The 20,871-nt window shown below is 46.1% G+C and overlaps 1 protein-coding gene across 10 annotated transcripts in view; it reads left to right on the top strand.

Annotated features, from left to right (window-relative positions):
• The window catches only part of hspg2 (heparan sulfate proteoglycan 2), a 76,219-nt gene that overhangs the window by 1,479 nt on the left and 53,869 nt on the right, over positions 1-20,871 (top strand). For all 10 annotated transcript variants that reach the window (XM_062565416.1, XM_062565420.1, XM_037478125.2 and 7 more), the window contains exons 2-3: positions 19,908-20,037; positions 20,320-20,379. In XM_062565416.1, the coding sequence (XP_062421400.1) occupies positions 19,908-20,037; positions 20,320-20,379 (190 nt within the window). The remainder of the gene's footprint in view (positions 1-19,907; positions 20,038-20,319; positions 20,380-20,871) is intronic.

Raw genomic sequence — 20,871 nt, 5'->3', positions numbered from 1 at the left:
CCCTGCGGGATACAGAGGGTTACGAGCGCTAATATCGCACGGGGCGTTCTGTGAAAAAGTGTCGATGTGAGACGCCATCGAGCGGACGGACATGATCTACTGTATCACTCCTATGTGGGCCGACGAGCGATTAGAAGGCGCATCACCTGCGTCGTCGAGGGCAACGAGCGCCGCGTATCTTTCACCGCCGTCAATCCTCACAAGCTATCCAGTCATGAGGTCCATCAGCAACAGGAGATGGCGTTTAACCCTTTTTACAACAGCCTTGATTGACTACCAGGGCCAACAATACCATGGTAATTGAATTATCCCCCCCCCCCCCCCCCCAAAGCATCTGTTTCTCGCATCATGACTTTGATCTGACACCCTACCTCTTGATTCAATTAGGCGCACACGCGTACGCCGGTGTCACCACGGGCCCTTCCTTTTCCTCGGCACTGGAATGCCGGGGTCACGCGCATCAACTCGAGCAGTCCGGGTCGATGAGAGAGAGAGAATTTTTTTTTTTTAAGGCTTGATTTTCCAAGTATAGACAGCTTTTCCCAGATTTGTTTTCTCTCGTGTAAGAGTTATCAAAGAATGGATGGATGGATGGATGGATTGTTGAGGCTGGTGATCTTTGCCTCCGGTCTTCCTTAATCCTATAAAAAAATCTAATGTATGACATCAGCCCCGCTGCTGACACTTTGAGCGCAGAGATTTCTCCCAGTGTAGACTCAAAAGTGTCCCTTGACTTCATCGGGGGGGGGGGGGGGGCCTGGATTCCTGTGACTGTAACGTCGTTGGCGTAAATTGGCATCTTTCTCTCCTGCGTGTGTAACTGAGACCCTTTTGATTCGCTGCCAAGTCCCACGCAGGGACTTTTTGGACCAATGACTCATTGGGTCTGTGCCGGGTACCGTATGGTCCAGGCCACTGGTTGGTCTGTGCCTTCTGGTTCCCCCCCCCCCCCCCCCCCCCCCTGCCCCATGCTGTTTCATTCCCATGCAGAGCCGGGTGGGCACTCTTATGGAGCTGCAAACACCGGCTCCACTCCGTAGTTCAAACAGTAGGGGAAGGTCGCCCCCCCACCTCACCCTCACCCCTCCAGACCCATTCACGTAATGGCTTTAGGACTGGGTTCAGTAAACATTGCATTGTTGAATAATAGCCCCCAGGGGGAGAGGCCTTCTTGGCTCGCCCCCTCCTAAAGCACATTGGCACATATGGAGGGGGGGGGGGGGGGGGGGACGACAGGCCGTCATTTGTTGATTCTGCGGCGAAGTGTGACTCGGGCGGGTATGGGGGTCAGAGAGGGAAGGACTGTGAACCTGACTCTGTTTCTCACTTCAGCCCCGGGGGGGGGCGGGGGGCGGAAGGTTCCTCATTAATCCCTCACAGCTGGGACGGACTTTGGCCGCCCGACATCCTCCACTTTTTACTTTCAGTATGAGGATGGAGTTCCACATGCGGTTATGTGTGATGTGTACGTGATTTATAATGAATTAGCTAAATCCGTAATGAGGCCTCAACCCTGTACTTAAATGTAAGGTTATTTTTGGCAGCCAATGGCAGCTTGTGTTATTAGCTGCTGATGTGTCTTTACCTGGAGACCTGGCTGTGAGCCTAAATGACCAAATGCTGCCATTGATGTACGTTGGATTGAGTACATTTACAGACTTGTGTGTAGAATGTGGGTCTTTGTATTTTTTTTTTTTTTTTCACTATTTGCTGAAGGGCAACTTTTATTATGCTTTTATGCCGTTTGAGCGTCAAATACCGCAAAACTTTCAGTGCCCACACACCTGAGCTCATGAAGCAAATGAATATAGAGAATAATAATTGTATTTCTGGATATTTTCTACAACATATTTTGTCTCTTACAATTATCCAAGCAGGCATTGACTAAAAACATATTTTTCTCCAACATCAGAGACCTATGTGATACACGTTGTGATGCAAATTATATATATATAATATATTTACCCCACCCTGACTTGGTCACACACACACACACACACACACTCTGATGTCTCCTCACAGTACGCAGCGGTGTGAGGCTGCAGCGGCGTTTGCCCTTTCATGCCCAGAGTCGTGTCCGTGTCGGACTGAAGAGCCGATTCCAAACACAGCTGCGCCTCAGCTGGAAACCGCAGCGGCGCCGTGCGTGTGCCGACATGAGCACACACACACGCTTGTTAGAACTGGAAGTCCTCGAGTTTCCATTCACTCCTCTTCACACACTGATGCCGTTCGGTTAAATGTTTCACAGGGTTAAACATTCCTGCTTTCTGCCCTTTTCTTTTCAAGCAAGTGGGTCAGAAATCCACTTGCCCAAAGTAGATGTGTGCATGCTTTGCCTTTATACATTTAGGATGTGTTTATTGCATGAGATCAACTGGGGTTAATCCGCCTTGCTCTTAATCAAAGGGTGCAATGCCCTCGTCCTCTCTAATGCCATCCAACTGAAATTGCTGCTTTCAGGATGAACAAAATGTTCACGTCATTAGCGTTTCAAGTTAATTATACATTTTTGTATGTTTACAGGATATAAGAAGGCCAGCTTCTTAGCAATACCTTTCATCAGCTGCAGATGAATAACTGTGCATTAAATACTTGCACATTTGGGATAGGGATTTGCTAGAAGATATTGCTAAATATTGTATTTCAGTTCCAGACAAGCTGGAAATTGTTTTAGTTCATACTTCCTGAAGAGCAAGATACTAACTACATTTTTTTGGATTGAGTGAACCCTGTAATCAGTGCAAAAAAAGTACTTCAGTGATTTCCTGCCAAGAATCCTTAAGGCTACATGATATAACTGACCATATTCCATTGAAATGGTTAAATGCGTCCTTCTGAAAAAAAACTAAAGTATGCTTTCAGCATATATCGACCTTTGGTCCTTTGGGCTTGGAGCCCCGGCGGCAATAAAAGCCAACAGAGTTCACGCTGAGGTCACAGGATGTCTGACACACGCAATAAAAAGCAGCCAATGGGCAGAAAATATTTGTCATAAAACAAATCCCAATGGAATTACTCATTTATACCTTACTTCACCTTGACTTGCTCCGTGTGCTTGTATGATGATTATTTGGATATGAACAATATTCTAGTTTGGGAAGATGTTGGAATTCACATGCTTTTGCTAAAGTCGTGGCTTTTTCACTTTAATGAGCACTTTGCTTTAATGGTTCACTTTGCTCCTCGAGAAATAGCAAATTAGTGAATATTTAAATCCAACACAAGCTTGATAAAAAGAACAAAAGGTTGCAAAGCACTCATGACCTATTCCCAGACTTCAACTGCCTTCTTAAATCTTCTGACATTCCCTCTCCAGGTTTCCCCCCCCCCCCCTCCCCCCCCACGCTGACTAAAGCTTCATAGAAATGCTAAGTTAACTGTGTGGCAGTTTCTCTTTGAAGGTGCTCTATAGTTTGTCAGGGCCCTTTTCGATCGCCCATTGTCTTTGCCGAGCGCCATTGATGAGAAGTCACTTGAGCAATATGCTTTTTCCTCAAAGGAGCCGCTGCATTGTCTCGTGTGGTTCCTCCTAATGTAAACAACTACTCCAATGGGGGGGTTGCTTCCCTTTATCCCTCCAAGATATTTCTGTGTGTTGTGCACAGTGTTTTTTTTTTTTTTTTTCCCATGGTACTTAAGCTTGCTAAAGGAAAACCATCATTCTTTTTTTTTCCCTTCTCCATTGTCTTTTAAAACCAGGTGTAACCCCCGACATCCTGTGAAGTGTTTATAAAAAAACAAAAAAAACAAATCCCACCGTGGTGTCTTATCAGAGCTGATGATGTCTCGCTCCCTGAGACCAGTAGAACGGCCTCCGCCTCCCATTACTGTACGACAAGCCTCTGCCTGCAGAAACCCAAAGGCTGCCGTCCTTCCGGGGCTTCTTTTGTTAACCGCACTTGTGTGATGCTCTTTTGGGAGCCAAATCGTTGATGTACCGTTTGAACACCAGGCTAATTCGACAGTCTTTTATAGAATACGCATTTTCGCATCGGATGCTGATTTATACTAAAGCAACGCTGTTCCTTTACTTGCTTTAACACGGGACATCGTCTGTTTCGCCTCGCTCTTACAGATTTGGGGCCGTACGCCGTTTTTTTTTTTTTTCTTCTTCGATGCAACGGTTCCCTTTCAAATGGACGGAGGAGTCCCGCTGCCGTGCACTCTGTTTCCCCCCCCCCCCCCCCCTCCCTGTGTGCCCAGGCCCACTGTGGAGATAAGAGGGGAGCTGCAGCAGACTGCTCCGTGTTATCATGTCAGCGGCGGCCCCACGAGACATAACAGCTCCGTTCCTTTGTCACACACACACCACCAACACACTTAGTGTTCCCATAGGAATTTTCGCCTGTTTATCGTTTGAACCCTGTGTCCTTTCCTCTTGTCTGTCGTTTTTTTTTTTTTTTTTTAACGACCTGCAAATCCTCACAAAATGTAATTAAGCAGTAAACCATTATGTTCATACCGGAGCTGCTGTAAAAGTGAATAATTATCTGGACTTTCCAGCCACGGAACAGGCAGTCTGGACGATGAGAGATCTGTGGAGCGACTGAGGTGAAGAGGTCGCCGCTGGTCCATTGTTTTTGGCGCGGCGGCTTGCGATGCTCTGAAACATTTGTCTCTTGCTGAGTCACCATCCTGTTGGGGAAATGAAACCTGGAGTAATCTGCAGGACAACAGGACCCCACTTCCCCCCCCCCCCCCCCCCGAAGCAAAGTTTATTCAGGCTTTCCTGTGTGCATGTCAGATGTGCTGCTCTTTATACGCTGTTTGTTGTTTTCCCACCCCCCCCCCTTTTCCCCCCCTTCCTAAATCCCTTTTTTTTCTCTGCAGTATGTCTGTATCGGAAAATGCCCATGATCTGCAGTCATTCTCGTTTTTCCGACCAAGCTTGTATTTAAACAATTTCATGGCATCTTCAGTCTTTTTTTTTTTTTTTCTTCTTCTCTCAGCAAAGATAAAAGAGCATTTATCAAAGCTTTTTATTCATGTCAAAGCAAGATCTACTTCATGTGAAGGGCCTGTCAGCTGGGTTGTGGCATGTATGCTGTAAGTAAAGATGAGGATTAATTAATTCCTGTGGACCTTATTACGCAACACTTTCAAGATCTTGTTGATTGTGTTTTCTCTCTCCGCAAGGATGCAATATTTTTTCTTGTTTGGAAATATTTTCCATTCAGGTTTGCTGCTTTTTTCAAGATGCATGTTCCATTGCCAATAGCCGAACTGTGTTGTAATGGAAAAAGTCTTTGAGACACACACACACACACACACGCGCCTACTAACATCAAATCTTCCTCGATTATTGCTCAACTAATCGCAAATTCACACATTTGGCCTCATCAGACACCTTAATGCAGCCATATTGCTAATTTGAATCAAATAAAAATCCACGAAGATATAATTGACTCTCTCGCTAAGCCCCTCCCCCTTTGCAGCCTTCGCTATCCCCACCGAGCAGTCCGTTCCACAGAGTGCTGCATGGGGACGACGGATCTCCAGCCCGGGTCGCTTTTCCGTTATTGCAGAAAATCAACTGATGATCTTTGCAGATGAACACCACTTAGAATCTGTGAAGCGTGAACGCAATCGGTAAACGAGAACAAGGCTACAGCAAACTTCCCCAGATCGCATCACCACCAGTATAGACTGCAACGCTGTAAAGACAGCGACCTGTCGGGAAGGTGTAATAGATATACAGATACATAGATATATGATAATAGATGCAGGAATCAAAACCTTTGATAAGAAACAAAGGCCCATTGGGTGGCTGAGCATTTCACTGGATTAAAATCACTGCATCACCGTTAAGCCCTCTGATCATTTTGAAATAGAATTCTCTTGAAGCTGTTCCAGATAAGCCATCGGGGAGGAAGGACTTGGGATCTTATCTTTATTCACCTCGAAGCATTGCAAAACCAAACGCAAAGAGAGACACCTTGAACCACCACGCTGTCTGAAGGAGCTTAGCGTCCGTCACGTGCCCAGAGGCCCGACAGGAGGCAAGTCTACTCCGTACCTGGCAGGCCGAGCGCAGCTGAAGCTTGGCCTTGTTACACAGTTGGTAAAGCGATGCGGATTTCTGTGGTTTTAGCCTGAAGTGGCTGTATATAGTTTTGTCTCCACCCCAACCCTCTGTTTATCCAGTGGAATGAGGAGCCATATTTGCACTCATGTTGAAGGAGCATGCTTTATTTTGAGCATGGATGGCATAGATGGAGACTCTAATTGAGGAAGATTAAAGACCAACACACTGTTCATTACGAATGTGCTAGTGGTCCGTAGCAATATTTCACGTATAATTGTGAAGCTCACACTTTAAGTACACTTCATATATCTTTTCTTGATCTCTTTGTATAACCATGTGAGAGTACAAATATTTTATTTGCTAAACTAAATCACAAATCTCGGTCTCCCTTCGTGTTTTTCTCATCGTGATCATCGGAGGCCTCACTTTTCTGTCTCCTCGAGCAAGCGGGACCTGCAGCCAAGTCAGGCTATTATTGCTTTAATAGGGGTAATTAAATGGTTCTGCCCCCTGAACTGAAAGCCTGTGTGATTTACGTGGACTTTGAGCACTGTGCCAGCACCAAGAAGCCTTGTCTTCACCTGCTGAGGCTCCACTGTGACGCTGTCCCGGGGTTCAAAGGATGCAGATTGGGACACACTAGACTGCAGTCAGAACTTCTGGCCCAGACATCACTTTTGCCTGCTGGCACATGGTTAACCTCAGTCTATTGTCTCACCGCAGCTTTCCTGGTGCAGGAATAATGCAAAGGGTTTTGGGAGATGATAGAAGAATGAGAGCAAAGATGTTTTTCCATGCTTTACAGGCAGAGATTATGGTCCGATCAGCCTCTGGTGCTTTGCCTCTGAGGGCGAGTCAGCGCTATCCGCTGTAGCTCCGAGGTAGACCTTGTCCTTCTCATGCCTTAAACCCATAGTGGAGGCTTCATCTAAAGAAAAACTATCCATTCCACTTTTTTTTTTTTTTTGAATGTCGCTCCTTAATCTATGCAATGCAAAACTTGTGTTTGGAAGTTGGCGTAGCTTTAAAGTGTAATGCATGGATCACTTGATGGTAGAATAGAAAAACCTTTGCAAGAACACCTTAACAGTAAGTGATAGTAGAAAAAATATGTTTTTATCTTTCGAATAAACATGTATTGTACTCCGAGGCATCACCAGCATGTGTGTTGGCTTGGTCATGGCTCATCCCGCTCCCATCCAACCCTCTGGGCAGTAATACCTGGAATTAAGGTGAGGAATGAATGGCATGAATATCATAAGATCTACTTGAAAGTGAAATCACTTTAAATGCATTTTAGTTCCCACCCTTTTATGCATGTAAAAGAATGCGGCTGCATTAATGCATCTTGCCTCAGATAGCAAAGTTTTACTGTGGCAAGCTGTCTGCAGGATGAGTGGTGTGACCTCACCGGTGAAAGCTCAGTCTTAAATGATCCCTTTTCTGCACTTTTTCTCTCCTGGAAAGGTCATGAACTGGCTTGTGCTGGCGTGTCCATTAGGACCGCGATGAGTCACGCCGATAGACCAGACTGCAGGTAGTTTCTCTCATGTGCCTGACTGCTTCGCCCTGCTGATTAGCCACCGGAGCTCGCCGGTTTTTCACACAAACACCCTTGTCTATAATTACCTCTTATTATAGTAGGAAATGGATCCCTCACATCTGCTTCCAATGAATGGCCAGGATCGACCTCCTGCTTTCTTGTGATATTGCATAAACTCTTGGCAAACAGATGTCTTTGTAGGTGCGACTACCCCCGCAAATGAAGGCTTGCTGTTGAATTACGAGGACAGGGGAAATTCGTCTGTCAACCGTTGAGAGGAAGATACCCCCAGACTTTGTTTATGCTTGTCAGATGTCAGGCCCCTGGGTGGACTTTAATGTGGAGGGTTATTAAAGTTTATTATCTAGTAAAGTTTCCCCTCCAGCTTCTACGTATTTGCCAAAAAAACAAATGGTCCTGTTTGCATTTGTAGCATATTTAACAGAATCATCCCATGTATAGTAGGAATGTAGACCATGTGACGCTGGTGTTTGGAGCCTTACAGGTATATTTTATTTGACCTTTTATTGAACCAGGTAAAATCATCAATTTACAATGATGTCCAGGCCAAAGCACATTAAACACAAGGTGTATTCAAGAGCAAAATGAACATAAAACGTCAGTTATGACCTAAATGTTAAAGAATACCAATGTAATAACATTTAAATTGATGGAATAAGAGCTCCTTGAGCCACCTTTTTTTGTTGTTTTTGCTGACTTTTACCTCCTGCTCCGGGCTAATTGTTAAGGGAGCAGTTCACGAAGCACAGGACTGAGATTGTTAAAGGTTTTGCAAGATGAATGTCTGCAATAAATGTCAATAAAGATTTGTTGTTCCAATTAGCTTCCCAATGGTTGGATTGCTATTTGCTTGGTTTTGATACAAGCAAAGGATTTTTCAAGACAAAAATTCTGATTGAATCCCACAAGTGGAAAAATGAGTTTGTCTTTTGGCGTTAAGTGTGCTTCAATTTGCTTTGAGTTGCATCTCCTTTAATTCCACAGTGATATCAGGAGGTTTGTCCTATGTGCTGACATGCCGTAGACCCCCAACCATTCAATGGGACCCAGTCTGTTTTTGTCTTGTTTACACTGCAGTGAAAGCTGTCGCTGCATTTAACGATTGTTCTGCCCAGGGAACGCAGCCTGTTTATTTTTGGGGACTATCTTGTAGAGGAAAGATAAATGGACTAAAGAAAGTGTTTGATTTAGCTGAGGGATTTTATCTGGCTCTCAAAGCGTAAGATCCGGCGGGCGTGGTCCCGCCAGGGGGAATTCCTTCCCCGGACCTCAACAAGGCTGCTTGCATGCGTACTGAAAGGCTCTTTTGTCACATATATAACCCATTTTAATACGATTAGATAAGCTTGATTTCTTGTTGATATTTTACAGATCTGCTCATTTCAGCTGGGATAATTTACCTTTTTATTTATTTTTTTTAAATCCATCATTACAGCTGGATTGAATTCACCGCCTGGTTTTCAGTCTGTGTGATTGACAGGTGAATGATGCGGCTCACAGTCTAGACAGGAAGGTTCCCAGACTAGGTGAATATGTAGCGTAGGTTGTTTCGCTGACTACATACATCATTTCATCTGTTTCGTGCATGAATCATAGTGAGGGGTTCTATCTTAAGTCAATCGGGATAAGTAGTGTTGAAACGAGATAAGACATTAAACGCAATTGTGACAAATTTGGTCTTCCAGCGATGCCGTTGATGACGAGAATATTGTGTATAGTTTAAGCGTGTTTTAACGTTGGTTTATTGTGTTAAGACACTTGGCTAAACGTAAGGTCTTCTGAAGAGGCTCTTATGGAGCCCCTTGTTGACCCCGAAGAAAATGAACGATGAAGGCTTCTGTTCTGTTTATGTCCCATCCAAGAGCTTTTCCCCCCCCGGCCCTTGTTCACAACCATATCTTCATCCGGCACTCTCTCAGCTTGCTTATCCAAAGTCTGCTGTGAGACTGACTTAGGTCTTGGCTGGCTTACATTCCCATACTTGTGTCTAAAGTTGGAGGCGTTGCAGCAGTAGAGAAAATGTCTCATTAATTCTTCCTATTATCAAGGGAAGAACGTACTGCTTCTGTCTGACTTGGTTGTGGAATAAGGTGCAAATTAAACTAAAACAAATGCGCTTTTACACCTTCACATCAGGGGGATTACCCCCCCCCCCCCCTGGAGCCTTCTCCTGGACCCAGCCTCCAGAACATAATCTGGTTCTTTAGTGTCCCGCCCCTTGATCCTTTGTCAGGCAGGGAGGAGGGGGAGGGGGGGGGGGCGATGGAATCTGAACCAAAGGGTTTTTTTAATATAGTGAATGGAGAAGGTGAGAGCCAATCAGAATAGACGCATGTTATCCCGGCAAAGTGGGCACCTGATCCCCTCTCACGTGCCATACCCAGTAATTGGATTCAGGAATGTTGGCCTTTTTTTTCGCGGTTGGGGGGGGGGTCATCACTGGAGGAAAGCTCCCTGGCTTTTTGGAAGGCGTTCAAGATTTGCCCCCCCATCCGTGGGTTTCAGGAATTAAATGACTCCCTTCACCAAAGACAGACGACAACGCGCCGGAAAGTCCCTTGTTAGAGTGAAGCACAAGGTCACAGTTCTGCTGGCCCGTGTGGGAAGATTTGCTCCGAAACATGACTATTTTTGGTCATACAAAATTGTTCCCGCTGTCAAAACAAAAGTGTTTAATCTTTCTCTCCTGGAGGAAGACGGAGCAAAGTTAGATGATGTACATGTATAAACAGAAAACTGAGCGCTCTGTGTAAGAGGTGCACAGTCTTCTTTCTTTTAGGAGCTTAACCAATCCTTGGAGGTCCTGAGTGGCGTGCTGTGCTGAAGTGGGTGTGCCGGCAAGCTGAGCAACAGTTGGCTGTGCCTGGCACCGCTCACAGCGCCCCCTCAAACACGGCTTTTCTTCAGTGTTTATTGGTTCTTGTGCAGGCCTAACCTCAAAGGGGTTGGTTGCCAACCACAGCAGCAGACGGCCTACTGTACTGATCCTGTGGAGAATCGCACCGGGTCCAGCCTTTTACATTTATACTGATATGCTCAAAGTTCCTGGGAACTCCGCGTCGACCAGTAGCAATCCCTGATGCCAAATTCCCAAAAGCACTGTTTGACGTGGGCGCTAACTTCACTTCTCTGAAACGGCACAGAGGTTCTAGAGACGTCTCCTCGCCGGACCTCACGCGGGGCCTCTAGCGGAGGGTGTAATGACACCTGAGGTATTTTTATCTCCCTCTGGAATTCCACCTCTGTTCTCCTCAGAGATCGTCTGGCTGAATTCAAGGGGAACTCGTGTTTGGGTGCACGTTGCCCGCCTCACTCTTCTATTTTCTGAATTCTTGTTTGCCGTTTAGACCACATTATGTCATTGGTTGACTCTGTGCCACCTTGGGGGTCGAAGGACCTGCAGCACGCTGTCAGAGCGAGCAGAAAGATCACCGACGCGGCTCTGTCTGCGCTCAGCTGCAAAGGGTGCCGTTAATTATGTATCTTTTAGACGCTTCACACCACAAAGAGCCATCAACTCATGGTCAAAAGGACGTAATATAGCACAGTGAAAGTTGTTTTTGTTTGAAGACAAAAAAATGAGTTCAAAGTAACAGATGCCCCTCTGGTCCAAAGCACCTGTGTGAATGGCTCTGTAGTATTAATATGTTTTGTATTTATTTTTGGTGTGAACGGCTCTGTAGTATCATTATGTTTTGTATTTATTTTTGGTGTGAATGGCTCTGTAGTATTAATATGTTTTGTATTTATTTTTGGTGTGAACGACTCTGTAGTATCATTATGTTTTGTATTTATTTTTGGTGTGAACGGCTCTGTAGTATTAATATGTTTTGTATTTATTTTTGGTGTGAACGGCTCTGTAGTATCATTATGTTTTGTATTTATTTTTGGTGTGAACGGCTCTGTAGTATCATTATGTTTTGTATTTATTTTTGGTGTGAACGGCTCTGTAGTATCATTATGTTTTGTATTTATTTTTGGTGTGAACGGCTCTGTAGTATCATTATGTTTTGTATTTATTTTTGGTGTGAACGGCTCTGTAGTATCATTATGTTTTGTATTTATTTTTGGTGTGAATGGCTCTGTAGTATCATTTTTTTGAACCATTGAATGTTGGCACCCAGCCCATGATGGTCACCTGTGTACATGTATTTCTTTGATCCAAGAATTGAAGTAGAAGACGAGAGAACCTTTTTCATGCTTGTTCGTGTGGGCTGTGATGAAAGCTGACCTTTTCTTCTTGCCCACGGACATTTTGTGCTGTTCTGCAAGTGAGGTCAGCCCTCTGTTCTCTCGTCTGCTCCCACTTTCCGGCTTTCCCATTGTCAAAAGCAGCTGTCAGGTAACATCCAATGGGCAGGGTGAGGATAACCTCTGAATACCTGCTCTGCTTCCTCGCTTTGATGGTTTTCAGACTCCATAGTTTAGTTTGCTCTGCAGAGCACAACATCTGGAGAGGTGCACAGCCGTCTTTCCGGCTCCAGCTCTATTCTGTTTATATTAATGGTATAAACAGCTGAGAAGGAATATTATTGTTCTCACAGTCCATCACTTTTGTGGCCTTTTTTTCATCTTGGCAGAGCTAACAAAGAGTGTTATTGAAATAAATAAAGTGTTAGGTGGGGAGGGGGGGGGGGGGGGGCTTGATGTGCAGATGGCGCTCCCACAACGGGTTTTGTTCAGTTAACAGCAGGGTTTTGTGGCGATGTTATGAGATCAACGTGCGTCTTGGGTTACCAAACAAAGACCGTTCAAAACTTTTGGTTTGAGGGTGTCCAACGTGTTGGAGGCTGCTTCAGCGTTCCAAAAGCTTCACCGTGGTACCCTGCCAAATCCCAGTTAATTACGAGATCCTCATCCCAAATAGCATGACCCTGGGAACCGCTCCCTCTGGACAGGGCGCCTGGAGGGCATTCTCTCCCTGCACCGAAAAGCCTGGATGCACTTCTGTTCTCACAAAGTCAGCTCATCATAAGCAGGCTATTATTGCAGAAATGCTAATTAGTCATCTCTGCACCTCCGTAGAAAGCTTTTGCATTTGTTGGTACTCCAAGGATCCAATTTGTTCCAGAAATGGTTGCATAAGCTGCGTACTTAGAAAGATTTTCTCTGCTTATCCCACTTTTCCCACACAGTGTTACCGTGAACCGATCGAGCGCGATACACAGACGCCGTTGGGAAGGGTTGAAAAAAAAGACGAAAAAAGGCCGAGCTACCTCTGGCTTGTGATTGTTAGGGACGTAGTGAGTGTGGCCAGGTCAACGTGTGGTGTCAGATTAGTTGGTCCTAAAGGGAGGCTAAATCTAACGCTGCCGGTGATGCATGAAGCCAGAGCTTAATCAAAGAGTGGCTGCTTCTCTGCAGAACCCCTCGCTGTGGTTAAATATTACGCTGCTTTAGCGCCTGAGTCAGTTGGTCCAACATACAAAACATATCTCGTTACCTGTTGGATGAATTACTCAGCGATTTGTAATAAGATACCCCAGAGTCTAGAGGATGACTCCCAATGGCTTTGGGGATTTGTCTTTGGCCACTAGCAGGTCAATGCCGTAATTTATACAGCGAATGGATTGCCCACATTGGGTTAGATTTCAGCTCAAATCAACCTCTGCCAAGGCACAACCTCACAAAGTCGGTTACCCTGAGCGATTACTTTTTAGCCGTCTGCACCTCTCTCCCTCAACGTTGACCTGCTTTTTTTTCTCCAGAAATTGTCCCCATTAGTCACACAAAACATGAAGTCCAGGTTATGAAATACAGAAGATCCCCTTTGAACTTTTAGGGTACCTCGCGGATCTGTGATCGCTCTGTTTTCCAGTAGCAGGAAAAGCAGGCACCTAGGGTGGAAGAAGAGGCCCTCTTTATGATATAAATAAAACGGGCCTGGGCCGCTAGTCTCAGCACCTCGACCATGTCAGCTGTCGTCTGGGGGAACCGGAGCCCGTTCCCTCGCTCCCCAGGCTCCCCTCCTCCTGGAGACACTACCGGAAACGCGCTCACTATTTGTAGACCTATAAATTGCTCTCCTTGTCTTTATGTTTAATATGACATGCCTTTCAGGTGAGACAGGAACGTTTTTTTTTCTTCTTTTTTCCATCATTCGATTGTTTTTTGCTGCAGGTTGATTTAGCTATGAATTGGTTTACCAATAAAAATATTCATTGTGATATTTATCTCACAGTAAGACTACCAGCCGTTCGAAGAGCTAAACCTCAAATCCAATCTATTGGCCTTTCCCACAAACCACAGAGCCCCATTAAAACAGAACAGCCTCATTCTGGGCTTGAGCGGTTGGCTGATAACTTACGGCCCCGTTAAGGTGGGTTTCCTCTGCGTTTGTGTTCTTGTGTGCAGCCTTTTCGTGTGCGTGTTGTGCATTTTAGGCTTTTTGTCGGTTGATCCGTGGTCCGTCCTAGGTGGTCTGTTGACGCAGGGTCCGTCCGGGGACCCCTGCTGGGGTGATAATTGAAAAGATGGGGCTTTTCCTGAAGGTGTCAACCGGACCTTCACGCCTAAAGAGATCTTTGGGTGGAATGTAGTGAATGCATACTGTGAATGTATTATCCCACCCACGGGGGGAAAAAAGGGAATACAGTACAGCTTTTAAAAACACTTTTAGGATACCTGTAAAGAAGGCAGAATGATATTCATTTGGGGGGGGGGGGAACATTCTCAAAAGGGAGAGAACACAGTGTCCTTCTTTCAAACCTCCAATTTTTAGCAACTGTCATTATAAGACTCATGAGGTTTTGCTCTACTTTAGTCTAGACAAATCCCAGGTCATGTGATTCTGGTATCACTGAGGCTGAAAAAAGGCCATCAGAGATGCGCTTTCTGTTTCTGTTGTTTCCATGTTGGGCCCGGGAGTCTGGTTTCACAGCGCGCTTAATACGACCTCTGCTCGCGGTCTGGTCGTTGTGTCGCCAGGCTGCGACCTTTGGCCTAAAATACATTATGGTGACTCGTCCCTATTTTGCAATCTGGGCCATTTGGGGCTGACTCAGACAAGGGCAGAAATGACATTATTAAATTACCCCAAGTCTTGGTTTTTGTTCATTGGGGACACCCAATAAAATCACTTAATCTGTGTCAGTTACAGAAATGTGTTAAATTGACTTGCAAATGCTTTCCTTTGGCAGTTTCAACTTGTGGGAAATGTAATTTCATGGGGAAATACTGATGATTCGATACAACGCACATTCCAAAGCAAAAACAGAGGGTTATTGGTATTAACTTAAAATTGGTTTTTGAGGCAATTGTGTACCGTTCATCCTCATGTTCCTTTCATACCGGCAGCAGAGCAAGAAAAGATAACCCTCAAGCCAAACACAAAATGCAATTTAGTTTATCTTTTCATTGAATTGTTGGTCTGTAGACATCCACCCCCCTCGCTCGCCCCGTTGTGACTGCACCTATTGTTCACAAGTCCACACGGGCTGGATGCTCATTTAGACGTGCCTCCCAAACCAGTTGGTCTGAAGGGCCGGGAGTGTGTGAGGTTGCTTAGCAGATGCTTACATGGTGGGAGGCGCTGACTGCTTCATCACAGAGGAGTGTTGTGCCTCGGAGGAGGCAGACACAACAGGCCCTCTCATGGCGTTTCGTTGAATTTCTTTGATCGCATCCAGGTGCAGCGGGTGGGCTTTTTCCTGTGTGCGGTTTACACAATGATGAAAGTGATGCTCAGCAGACCTCCGCAGCCCGCCCTTCATATCTGTTCAAGGCAACGTGGGTCAATGTCTGGGTTTGCCGACTACACTTGCTTTGTGGGTAATTGAGGCACACGGCCAAAATCATCGTTCATATCTTTTGTTCTGTTGCGTTGGGGGGTAATCATTTTTTTTATTATTGTGCATCATGAGTCGGACAAAGTCACTGAACCGAAAGTACTTTTTGAGCAGCTGAGGTCCTTTTACAATATGCACCACAGAATAAACCACACTGTATGCTTGTTACACGTTGAATACATTCAATGCTGTCATTAAATACAGGCCATCAGTGCATTGCACTCTCCTGCATCACCTCATTATACCAGAATATGTCTAAAAATGCATCATTCTCAGTCTGTATCCAGGGGGAGAACAAGCTTATGGTAAAAAAAAGCGCGGCATGGCCGGTGTGTGGGAGAGAGAACGAATGACCTGGGGGGAGGCCGGGCAGCCACTCAAAGCACGTGTTTAAAAATGCAGACTTGTCCTTCACATTTTTCCCTCCCTGGCCCCCTTCACTCCCCCTTCAGCACGCCCGCTTTTCCGACATGTGCTTTTGGTCGTGGGACGCTTCGAGAAGACAATGCCTGCACCTTGTCAAAGGGTGTTTGTACGTTGAATGAAGAGCTTCCTTCCACCTCCTCCCTTTCCAATAACTTTGGGTTTAACCCTGTAGAAAATGTCAACAAGCCGCAGAGAGCTGAAGGAGCTCACTCGTCGGCCCTCCATGCCGCAGGGGGCCCAGGCTGGGGTTTGGTGTCAGAGGTGGCGCTTGGTCAATCCACCAGCACTCCACCAAAGGGTTAAACGCGTAGGAGCCCTGTCTCTCTCTCTCTCTCTCTCTCTCACACACAAACATACACCAACACAGACAAAGCGTCCCCCCCCCGTCCCCCCCCCGTTGTTTGGAACCTTGAAACGTCTGTGTCTCCCGTTCCTGCGAGTGTGGAAGAGAAACATTTCTCCAGGGTTTGTCCTTTTTCCCGCCTTATCTTTCATCGCCCCCTCTCATAACACGAGGCCAAGGACATCGCAAACAACATGCACCGGATTCATTTTTCCGATCACCGCGGTTAACGCAACACCCCCTAATACTCCTGCAGCACTGATGGCAACGGGGTCGGGCAGAGGCAGCGCTGGGGTTTCCCGAGGCTCGGTAGCTCATTGGTGCCTGGTAGGGCTGGGCGAGCTCCTTCTTCTCAGCCCACTCTGCCTAACGAGAAGAAAGCATGTGTTAAGCATTCAGGCCCTTAATGCTCTCTGACGGTTACATTCCATTCCTCTTTAGCGCACGCCGCAACTTCAAGTCCAAGCAGATATTGTTAGTCCAGAAGAAGGAGAGAGTGAGAGTGAGAGAGAGAGAGAGAAAGAGAGGTGAGTAGCTGGGGAGGGATGGAGGGTCAGAGAGGTTGGGAATTCATCCTGTGAAGGTTTTCTGCGAGTGCCAGCGCACTGCTTGCTTGCTTGAAAGGTCACAACCTGGGGTTTGAATCGATTGATGGGAATGAACCGTATACGGCACGTTGCCTCCTTCTGCTTTCACCTCTGTGTGTGTGTGTGTGTGTGTGTGTGTGTGTGTGTGTGTGTGTGTGTGTGTGTGTGTGTGTGTGTGTGTGTGTGTGTGTGTGTGTGTGTGTGCAGATGCATGGCGTGATCTCAGAAGATGCTATAAATGCTAAAGCCTTGCAGCTTCTATCATGAAACAGCATTACATATTTCCAGTAGGGAGCGTCACCTCTCTGTGGGACAGCAGCTTCGTGTTTCCTGTTACACATTGGTTATGCGTGTTGAGATGTTTCTCACAGATTGTCCTGCAGCTGCATCGGTGGGTTTGTTAGCCGAGGGGGCGAATCAAATCCCATGAAGAATTCTTTTCCCACTGCCTCTGACAGGATCTGGCTGTCACAGAGCTGTAACCACAAGTGCGGGTTTATAATGGCGTGTGACAGTGTGGATGTGTGTTTGCGTGTACTGCCGCATGCTCGCGTGTGTGTTTGTGGACACTTACATTTATGTAGAAGTCCATTTGAAGGGGGGGATTCCAGTTGTTTGGATGTCGTTCTGTACATTCCTGCCACGCTCACTGCTTCTGGAAACCGTTCTTCAACCTCGACGCAGAATTTGACACTAGGATGTTCCGATCATAATTTGGTGGTGAAACCTCACTGCGACCTCGCTAGTCGTTACAGTATGCTAATTTCCCATTGAATAGGATCAAATGATGACGTGATGATTCTTTGGACAGACACAGGCATGTCCATCGCGGTAAACATGAAGAATGTGTCTGGATCTAAAGCTTTTGATGAGAGGGCTTAAAGTATACGTCTAGTGATATTCTGACTTTGTGTTCTTTGTGTTCCTTTCTATCCGGTAATGCTCAAACGACCCCCTGTAAGTCAGTGCATGTTATCTCAACAGCAACACACAGTAGTTTGCAAATAAGCACCAGTCGGGGAGTGTTAAGGCAAAGCAGCCGGGGGGGTGATATGAAGAAGTAAATTGTGGTGAATAAGCTCGTGCATCATTATCTCAGCATTGATTACACGACACTGAAGATTCTCACAATAAAACATTTCAATTCAGCTTTATCTCGCCAGGTCAAATTACAGAAAAATGTACCCCGCTTTTTTGAAATCATTTCTTTGAGACATTTGTTGTTGTGATGGGATGGTAAACCTTTGTGTGTCTGGTAGCAGTCTATTATCTACATCCGGAAACAGAGAAGCAGGCAAACTGGAGCGGATGTTAATGGCAAGTCAATGTGAAATGAAATAAACGGGCACGCGGCACAAATGCACCATGTTGAGCATTTGTTTGGAAGTCGAGACGACAGATGGTCTCCAGCTGCGAGATTTCACCACAGACGGAAGAATGAATCTTGGCTTTAATTTCACATTTACCAGGTTTTTTTTTTTTTTTTTTTTGGAGAAGGTTCTGCATCCGCCCCATTGATCACTGGTTCACATGACCAAACTCTATATTGTTTCCCTTGGTCCCGCTAACAGCTGGATAAACGTAATGTCCATCCACAGGCCTCTGGATACCCTCACCTGTCAGTCATTATTCATGGTTTCTGTCAGTTATCCAGAGCTACAACTATTTCGTCCTGCTAGGCACACATTGTTCTTGGTGCGCGCAGTATTTCATAAGTAAAACGGTGGAATTCCTATTGGCTGGAATGTCTGCGCTCTGCAGCGTGTGACATGCGTGTGCGTGCATGTAAATGGGCACCGCGAGCAGCTACCTGGCTGGGATTTGTCCCCTCTGGGAATGGTCTCTGAGGCGAGTGCCCTCTTGAGTGGGGTGGAGTCCAAAGAATCACAAGGGGTTTGTCGAGAACCTTTATCTCGAGGGATCTATTACTTATTCCACAGCAACGCCCGTCTAACTCCTGGACCGGGAGTAAAGGTCGCAGGAGCCCGCTCAGAAAGCAAGTTCCTGTGTGACGTGTGGGTTAACCCGCCGGCTTTAAGATCAGCGAAGGCTGCTCCAATAAGTTTGAGGTGTATTTTTGCCTCAATGTTAACCGAACGGGTTCGGATGATAACCCATCCCGAGGGACTGGGAAGCAGGAGGTGATCAAACTGATGGTTGGCCGGTCGGCACCACTGAAAGGAATTCGGCTGGTCAGCGCTTTCCCTTTGAAAACGGCCCGGGATTGTTGCTACAAGGGTGTTCAGTCGGTGGGAAGAGGGATTTGTTGGGGATATGTCCCGTATGCGGACCATACCGACTCGTAAATGCCGCTGGTGCCATCCTGCCATGGTCCTCTCCAAACTTATAGCCGGGGTCCGGGCTCGCTGAGATGGTGAGAGTGGAGATAACAAACCAACACAGGTCCGCTCCGCTAGCACAGATAACCCGACGATGATGATGATGATGATGATAAGATGGAAGAATGTCTATCAGGTGTTCTGTGAGTGTAGCCAGCTCCTTCTCTATTTTCATGTAATGCAAATGAATACCGGAATAATCCCCTCAATAAAATAACACTACTTATTGGCATAAAACTGTGTATTTTTACTAATTAACCCCCCCCACCCCCCCCCCACTAGGTGTGGCTAATGAATGTTTTTTTTCCTCATGTTTCTGCGATAGACTCCTTACTAGTTCCAGAGTGTGGAGCTGTTTTTGTGTCCCGGGGGGGGGGATTCTGAATCATACTTCAACTTTTTTCATCCACTTAATCTGATGTCAACTTCAGCTGCTTTCTTTGGCTTTCAGAGTTTCGTGTTTGTTTCGTGTGTGTGTGTGTGTGTGTGTGTGTGTGTGTATCTCCCTCCGTCCGTCATTGCAACCAGCTGTACAAATCTATTGCCAGTTGCCAGCTTCTTCCATTCATATTAAAAACACACAGACAAAGAATTTTTTCTTTTCAACAGAAAATCTCTGAATGAGCTTTGTTCACACTAGTGCTGTTTGTATGGGATTTGTGACAAAGGCCTGGAGGAGATAATAAATGGTAAAAGTAAACACCTCACAACCCCATGTTTCCTGTCCCAGCTTTTGTTCTCCCTGCACCCTTCCAGTGTGCACGTGTAGTACTGGGTGTAACCTCTCTCTGCGGAGACTTCAACCCCTATAAATCTCTCTCTGTTTGCTGCAGGTGACTCAGGCCTCCAAGGTGTGGGGAGAGGTCCCTCTGCCAGAAGACTTGGAGGAGGAGAAAGCCGCCCCGGCGTCTCAGAGCTTGCTGGACGACGACGAGGACTTTGCCGCCGACGGAGTTTCAGGAGGTGGGCTCCATGGAGGCCGTGTCACCACAAACACAGCTGCCCTAAATCCCTTAAAGATGTTTTTCCACCCATGCATTCCTCGTATTGTTAACCCGTCCCAATACTAGATATGCAATGACAGAAGTACTTGGGTGAATTTCATGCCACATACAACCACTGACGTGCAGCATTCACGCTTTTCAGGAGGAATTTAGAGCAAGTCTTATGCATTATACAGTAAGTGTTACATAGCTGAGCATAACCAGCGCACTTCACCATCAACCCAATTTTCTGTCTTCAAAGATCTGCCCAGTGGAGAGGATGATGGTAGCACGCCCTGGCCTGACGTCTCCGAGAGCACAAGTAAGGGACCAGAACATCTATTGAATGGAACCATTTTTCTCCTGGCAGATTTTGTCAATGTGCGGTAGATAACTCATCCCTCTGAAGCTCCCCTATTTGTGACTCCCAAGTTCAGTCGCTACACGCGGTGTGTGTGTGGGGGTGTGCGCGTGTGCGCGCGTCGGTGCCTGAATGATGATACCGTCACATCCTAATACACCCCCCCCCCCCCCCGTCCGTTCCAGCCTGCCAGAGTCTGGTCATAACACACTTGTTCAGCTTTGTCTTTGAGACAAAAGCATCTCCGCTCCTCTTTCATCTGTTAAACCAGCGGCCGAGGCGACAGCACAATGAGATATACGAAAGCTCCCCGAACAGAACCTTCCACTCAAATGCTTTTCGCTATTTGCAGCCCTCTCACTTTTTGTAGACTTTTGTGTTTAAGTTTAACACTTGCATTTTTTTTATTTCAATACATCAATTGGACGGTACCAGAAAGAAAAATTAAAACTT

The sequence above is a fragment of the Pungitius pungitius genome, chromosome 1, assembly GCF_949316345.1.
Source record: "Pungitius pungitius chromosome 1, fPunPun2.1, whole genome shotgun sequence".
NCBI lineage: Eukaryota > Metazoa > Chordata > Actinopteri > Perciformes > Gasterosteidae > Pungitius > Pungitius pungitius.
This window is presented reverse-complemented; position numbering and strand designations above follow the sequence as displayed.